The sequence below is a fragment of the Gigantopelta aegis genome, chromosome 9, assembly GCF_016097555.1.
Source record: "Gigantopelta aegis isolate Gae_Host chromosome 9, Gae_host_genome, whole genome shotgun sequence".
Taxonomy (NCBI): domain Eukaryota; kingdom Metazoa; phylum Mollusca; class Gastropoda; order Neomphalida; family Peltospiridae; genus Gigantopelta; species Gigantopelta aegis.
Window position 1 is genome coordinate 78,488,624 of NC_054707.1, and position 7,743 is coordinate 78,496,366.

At 40.4% G+C, this 7,743-nt stretch overlaps 1 protein-coding gene across 1 annotated transcript in view; it reads left to right on the forward strand.

Moving 5' to 3' along the window:
- LOC121380881 (probable G-protein coupled receptor 19) overlaps window positions 1–5,554 on the forward strand; it is a 32,482-nt gene extending 26,928 nt beyond the window's left edge. The window contains exon 2 of the mRNA XM_041509885.1: window positions 3,668–5,554. Within this exon, the coding sequence (XP_041365819.1) occupies window positions 3,707–4,867 (1,161 nt within the window). The 5' untranslated portion in view covers window positions 3,668–3,706 and the 3' untranslated portion in view covers window positions 4,868–5,554. The remainder of the gene's footprint in view (window positions 1–3,667) is intronic.
- The last annotated feature ends 2,189 nt before the right edge of the window (window positions 5,555–7,743 follow it).

Genomic DNA, 7,743 nt, shown 5'->3' on the forward strand with positions numbered 1-7,743 from the left:
TAAATCCGTTCACCATGATCGTGTCGGGACCCACGTCGTGTGGAAAGACATTTTTGTTGTACAAACTGCTAAGGGATGGTAAAATCCAGCCGCCTCCCCAGCGCATCATCTAGCTCTACAAACGATGGCAACCCCTCTATGATACGATCAAAGTGGTTCCTCGAGTGAAATTTGTTCAAGGCATACCCGAGAATTTGGAAAAGGATCGTTATTTGGATCCCAGAGTCAGAAAACTCATCGTGTTGGACGACCTGATGTGTATGGCTAATAAAGACCCAAGGATCACCGACCTGTTCACAGAAGGAAGTCACCACAGAAACCTCTCTGTGATTGCCATCAACTAGAACCTGTATCACAGCAAGGACCCGACATAGAGAAGAAACTGTCATTACCATCGACAAGCAGCAAGTCCTAACCTTGGCACAGCAGATGTATCTTGGAAATACTCGTCATTTCATGCAGCGGTTTGAGGAAGCTACCCACAGGCCCTACGGATATCTCTTGGTGGACTTGAAACCGACCACGCTCGAACATTGGCGCCTTCGACCTAATGGTTTAGAGACGGGGCCGTCCGAATGGTATAAAAGCACGAACGTAACGGCGAATATCTCAGAAGAGTTGCAGCCACCGACGGAGAAAGAGCTCTACATGCAAATCATGCAAAGAAACGCATTCAAAAGAAAAATGCCAGGCATACCCGCCTATGAAACCTTATCTGAAAAAAGTCAAGAGGATGCAGTCTTGCGATACGTGTGGTCTGGTCTTTAAAGACGGTAGCGACTTGCAGCGACATCTGCGATTTAAAACGTGCGAGGAAGGAACTGAAAAAGAAGAAGAGCTGTCGCCCGACCTGGAAAACGAAGGCATTCGTCTCATGGTGGAACGTGAATTCGACATCAATCATGACTATATCGAAAGCAAGAGAAAACGCTACGAAGAAAAAAACATGTCCCAAGATGCCATCGAAAGAAACATGAAGACTTTACAATGGAAGTTATTTAAAGACACGTACTCTCGCTTTCTGACCTATATGCATTACTTTCACAAAGGCCCCAACACGAGGAAGCTTCTACAGTCTGTGAATCCTAACCGAGATGTGAGACCACAGATTCGTTCTAAATTAAATCAGTATCGTTCCTGGATCGGCGAATATTTGGACGAAGTAGACGACGACAATACCGATGATGATGATACTGATGATGAGGCCGAAGATGAAGAGAAATGAACACTAATATTATTCACATGTCGCCCTTAAGGCCTCTCGATGTAATCCAATGTGTGCCCATTTTATATATGTGTCAGTGATTTGTAATTTAGAAATAAATGAAAAACCAAACCATTGCGTTTGTTTTTTGTGTTGTTTACTCTATGACTAGATTTGTGATTGGATATTTCTACCGCTACTTTATAGTAGCAAGAGCTGTGTGTACAAGACAGAACATACCACGACCTTTGATATACCAGACATAATACACTGGTTGGCTATAGCTTAAGGGGCCACCGACGGGGATCGATCCTAGATCGACCACTGTATTTACCCATTTGGTAATTAAAAAGCCTGTAAAAAGGCTTGTACTCTAGGGAAATACTTGTGTTTAAAATGCAGTTAAAAGATCATAGGTTAGGTCGGAGCGTTGAGTTGCAGTCACGCGTTCTTTCTTCAAAGCAATGGGCTGGGGATGTTTCACACACACACACACACACAGAGAGAGAGAGAGAGAGAGAGAGAGAGAGAGAGAGAGAGAGAGAGAGAGAGAGAGAGAGAGAGAGAGAGAGAGAGAGAGAGAGAGAGAGAGAGAGAGACACACACACACACACACACACACACACACATTCCTTTCTTCCCTTAACAAACATCCCTTTCTTCTCCTTAACAAATATGCCTTTCTTCTTAACAAACATTCCTTTCTTCAAGACAAATATGTCTTTCTTTCCCTATGACTAAAACAAAACAAAATATTTGTATTCAATTAATCTTTATTTTACGAGGAAGGAAATATTTTATTTACTCAACATATTTTATTTATGGTTATACGGACATATGGTTAAGGACCACACAGATATTGATTGAGGAAACCCGCTGTCGCCACTTCATTGGCTACTCTTCCGATTTGCAGCAAGGGATCCTACACCATCCTACAGACAGGATAGTACATACCGTTGTCCAGTTGTGGTGCACTGGCTGGATATAGCCCAATGGGCCCACCGACGGGGATCGATCCCAGACCGACCCACATCAAGGGAACACTGAGTTACGTCCCGTCCCAACAGGGTTATTAGAGGCTGCTTGAAAAAAAATCGTAACATAATAAATAAATAAATAAACAAATAAATAAGTAAGTAAATAATTAAAATAAAAACAAATTATAAATTATTATTTTGTTTTAAAAATAATAGAAAAAATAAAATTTCCCCACATGAGATACGAACGACGTACCCTCAGCGCTGGACGCGAAGTCATTCGTAGCTGACTACTTCACGCATGTTAACAAAACCTGTCATTTAAACCATTATATGTGCGAGCGGCGAAGCGCGGAATGAAGTGACGAAATAGGTCAGTTAATAATAATCTTGTGAATGTGCTATCAGATAGCGTAGAACGAAAATTCTATTTTACACCATTTAAATCATTTCTTATTTCACGTCTTTAAGAATGTAACTTCTAGTTCCTAAGAGTATTGCCACCAACAATAAAATAGGATACCACCGCTTCCCGGATGTAAGCAGTTATAACCATTCATCATTCAGCGCGCTAAAAATAAATACACTACCTCGCGTCGGGCAGTCCTTAGACGTGGTAGGTTAACGACACCACTAGAGCACCTCGATTTATGAATCATCAGCTATTGGATGTCAAACATACTTTTGGCAGTTTTAGAGAGGAAAACCCCCCTGCACTTTCCCATTAGTAGCAATTTGGGATCCTACACTTCCCACAGACAGGATAGCACGGGCGTTGCTAAGTACGACGGATCGGGGCCGGGCTAAATAGGTCAGGACTAGACTAATTAGGTTGGGGGCCGGTCTACGTAGGTCAGGGCCGGGTCAGTAGGACGTTGCACACGGCACAGTAGGCCAGTCTAAGTAGGTCAGGGTCAGTCTAAGTAGGTCAGGGCCGGGTCAGTAGGACGTTGCACACGGTACAGTAGTCCGTGACGTCATCAAGGTCAGTCCAAGTAGGTCAAGGTCAGTAGGACGAGGTCACGTGACAAGGCCGTGACGTCATCAAGGTCAAGGTCACGGAAAGTAGGTCATGGCACTCAACAGGCCCCCTTACTACTAATCCATATGTTATTACGCGCGCGCGCACACACACACACACAGACACGTGTATGTGTATGTGTATGTATATATATATATATATATATATATATATATATATATATATATATATATATATATATATATATATATATATATATATATGTATGTATGTATTATATATATATATATAGAGAGAGAGAGAGAGAGAGAGAGAGAGAGAGAGGGGGGGGGGGAGACTCTATATAGAATGAAAGTGCTTCTGAATCAAAATAAGCACTTTTGCTGTTGTTGTTGTTGTTAGTAGTAGTAGTAGTAGTAGTAGTAGGCCTACCGTATTTCGTTACGAGATATAAAAGACTAGTTTTAAAACTTTAATTAATTATATCTTCTTTGTTTTTTGCAGGTATAATAACATGAATATATTTTGGATGACGTCACCATAATGTCGGTTACTACTCCGACTGCCTTCCATGTTACTTCCAATGATGTTTTCGGGACAGAGTATGATGAGGTCAGACCCAAATTACAGATAACCGTGGAGATATTCACACTGTCTATCCTGTGGACGCTCTCAGTGATGGGAAATGTTCTCGTGTGCCTTGTTATCTACAGAAGTCGTAGAATCCAATCAACGACCAACTACTTTGTCGTGTCGTTGGCCTGTGCAGATCTAACGATGGTTTTGATTTGTTTTCCATTTATCGCAACACGGGTCATAGCCAATCAGTGGCTTGTAGGGGAGGCTATGTGCAAAATCGTACGTTTTATCGAGTATGTCGTTCCGTGTGCCAATATGTATGTGTTCGTATCGATATGTATCGACCGATTCTACACTATCATCTATCCGCTCAGTTTCAAAGTGACCAGAGGGACCGCCAAACGCATGATCCTCTGTTCGTGGCTCAGCGCAATAGCGGTGTGCAGCTTCACGTTCTACTTCTTCGACCTGTCTGTCAACACCGTCACGAACAGACACTTCTGCCCGACGTACATATACTCCGAGTCTTGGTCAGGGATAACGTACACCGTGTTCGCGTTTCTCTGTCAGTTCGCCGTCCCGCTGTTGGTGGTGACGGCCGGATACGGGCAGGTCTCGAAATATATTTGGCGGACTGGGGGCTCCGGCCGACCCATTCAAAGGACGGCGAACCCAGTCCCGAGAACGAAAGTGAAAATGGTCAAGATGCTCATAGTCGTCACGGGAACCACGGTCCTGATGTACACCCCGTTCTGGGTTTTCCAACTGTGGTACTGCATTGCGCAACCGCTGCGCATCGATCCGTCTGCTTTCATATTTGCCTTGTGGACGATCTGTGCTACCACTGTGTGCAAGGCCATCATGTATCTGTGCTTCAACTCGAACTTCCGGAGAGGTTGTAAAGAAGTGTTTTGTATGTCCACGATGAAGTGCTACAGGAGTAACACGTACGCGATTACGAAGGCGTCCACGTTGGGGCGCAACAACCACGTGGGCATCATGGAAAACAGCAGTGGTTTCTCCAGACACAACCTGGAGTCTCCGTCGTACGTGTTTAACAGGACACCGCACATGGAAAAAGCTGTGTGGCCGCTTTCGTCGTCCACTCCAACCACCTATCTGTGAAATAAGAATGTACACCCATCTGTGGAATAACTATAATCTGTAAATAAGAATGTACACCCATCTGCGGAATAACCATAAGCGTACGAGGTGGGGAGGAGGGGTCGGGGGGGGGGGGGGGGGGGTCAAGTGTTGAAGCAAATAATTAAATTCGGGCAAAAACGTAAGAAATATTCGGGAAAAATTAGCTGACCTGAAACCGTTTCACCATGTATTTCCATCATTTTACTCACAATATTAGTTATAATCCATGTAAAAATGTGTAATGATTTGTTTGCAATAATATACAGCTGTTTGGCAGTAATGCTAATATGAAAGAAAAGAAAAATCTATATTCGGGTATTTTCGTTTAATTCGGGCAAATATTAGCCTCTCCCCCTTCCCCCTCCACACACACACCTACAAAAATGGGAGCTTGTACGCCTATGGAAATAACAATGTACACCCATTTTTGAAATAACATGTATACCTATCTGTGGAATACCATACATACATATATGTAAAATACCATGTACACATATCTGTGAAATAATATACATCTATCTGTGAAATAACAATGTACAATCGACACAGGTAGGGTTACATGTGGCAAAAAACGAAAGGTGTTCATTCTGTGTGATAGAAGTCTTAAGAAACAAATCTAATCATTAATTAAGTTTGCCATTTCAGATTTGTACACAGATCTTGATTATTAAATATAATTGCAGTTTGCATTTTACGTTTTTTATATATTAAGATTCACCAGTAACGACGTCAAATTGGAGAATAAGAATATGAATTTGGCTCTGTAACCGTCAAGCTATTTTCTAGTCTTAAAGGAACTTAAACCTCTTGAAACACTGTACGATATGTCCGTCTAAAACTCAGTTCGAAATGATCGAAATTGATTGCTCTATGACATGTAAGTTAACATGAAACGGATTACTCCATTGACTGCAAGCGCAAGTGCCATAAATACGTTTTAGTTTGAAAGGACGTTTAGATTTAGTTAGAGGATATATAAGAAATAGAATATTACTTTCGTATTCGTTAGGTACCATTTATCTTATAACTCGTTGTATTAAAACGTACCCGACTCGCTTTCGCTCGTTAGATACGTTTCAAAGCAATTCATTGTAAGATAAATAGTATCTAATGACCACTCATGTAGTATTTGCCATACATTACACTCTGCATACTATATTATCAGTTGTGTCCAATTATCTCGGGGTTGTTGGGTTTTTTAAAAATTTAGTTGCGCTTACTTACTTTATTATATAACATTTAGTGAAATATCGTAAAATATCAGTGAAATAAAAGTGTTATCGGTTACTCAGTGACGATAACACATTTTAGAGTGAAAATTTCAATCTAAAATGTGTTATTGCCAATGTGGAAAGTGTTATTTTTACTGCAAGAAAGCCGGAACTATTTTGCTGCTGGCAAGCGCGACTCGTGAGATATGATTGCAAACTTCACGAGATGAGATATAAATCATATTTGACAAAAAACATGAAATATCCTGCATGTATTAGTTAAACCATCTATAAAATAATACACGTTCAGATTATTCTGTAACTGAGTTGAAGCCGCAGAATCTAGGTATAGGCAGTTCAAATACTTTCAGCTATTACAGAGTTTTTTCTTGCCATTAGCTTACACTTTACTTAAACCTTTTGCTTAAATAATTATAATCGATAATGACAAATCAAAATGTATCTAGTCGTCCTGGTATTTGTAGTAGGTTAAATTTATACAAAACCAATAACAGGTATTTACGTTGGAAACCAGGGTCAGTGCGACTTTAACTTTAGTTTTACATGATCTTTGCAAATAAGAGATTTTCCACTTTTTATTTTATTTTATTTTTGTTGGAGACAATTTTATTTGTCATATGCAGTGGTGTGGTGTGTGTGTGTGTGTGTGTGTGTGTGTGTGTGTGTGGTGTGTGTGTGTTTTGGACATAAGTGAACCAGTAGCTATTAAACATCACACCTTGTTTAAAATAAATTGTAATTGTGACCTTTCATCCGGTGGATTAGAAAAGAAGCTCGGTGGCACCACCAAATACCAAACATCGGTTGGTTTATAAACTTGGACGTGGAACACTGGCAGTAAAAAAGAAATGTTTTATTTAACGACGCACTCAACAGATTTTTATTTACCGTTATATAGTGTCGGACATATGGTTAAGGATCACAGATATAATGAGAGAGAAAACCCGCTGCGGCTACTCCATGGGCTACTTTTTTCGATTAGCTAAAAAGGATATTTTACATGAATGATTCCATAGACAAGCTGGTACGTACCACAGTCTTTATTATATCAGTTGTGAAGCACTGACAGGAAATAGAAATAGCCCAATGGAACCACCGACGGGGATCGATTCTAGATAGATCGATCCTAGATAGATCATAGTAAGTGGATATTTAATAATCCAATGAATCCACCAAAGGAGGTTGATCGTTTTACCCTTTGCTCATAGCGAGTGAACTAACTACTGAGCTACACTTCGCTTCTCAGCTCTTAAAATAAAATAATTTTTCAAATATAATATGATATGGTATGATATGATATAATATAAAAACAACAACCGATAACCCATGTGAATATGGAATTATTGGTTGTTGTTTTTTTAAAGTATGGGGACTGTAACTTTGGTATTTCACACCCATTACTACATGAGTATTGGGCACATTCAGTGAAATTTTAAACTCGTTTTGTTACAATAGCAATAGTCTAGTCAATATAGGGGATTTTGGAGCCTAACCAGTGGCGGATCCAGAAAATCCATTGGGGGTGCAGTGACATGAGATGGAATGCCAAGGGAACTTTGGGGGAGGTTTGGAGGGGGATCGTAAGAAAATGAAAATTAATATATAATAAAATTATAACTATTG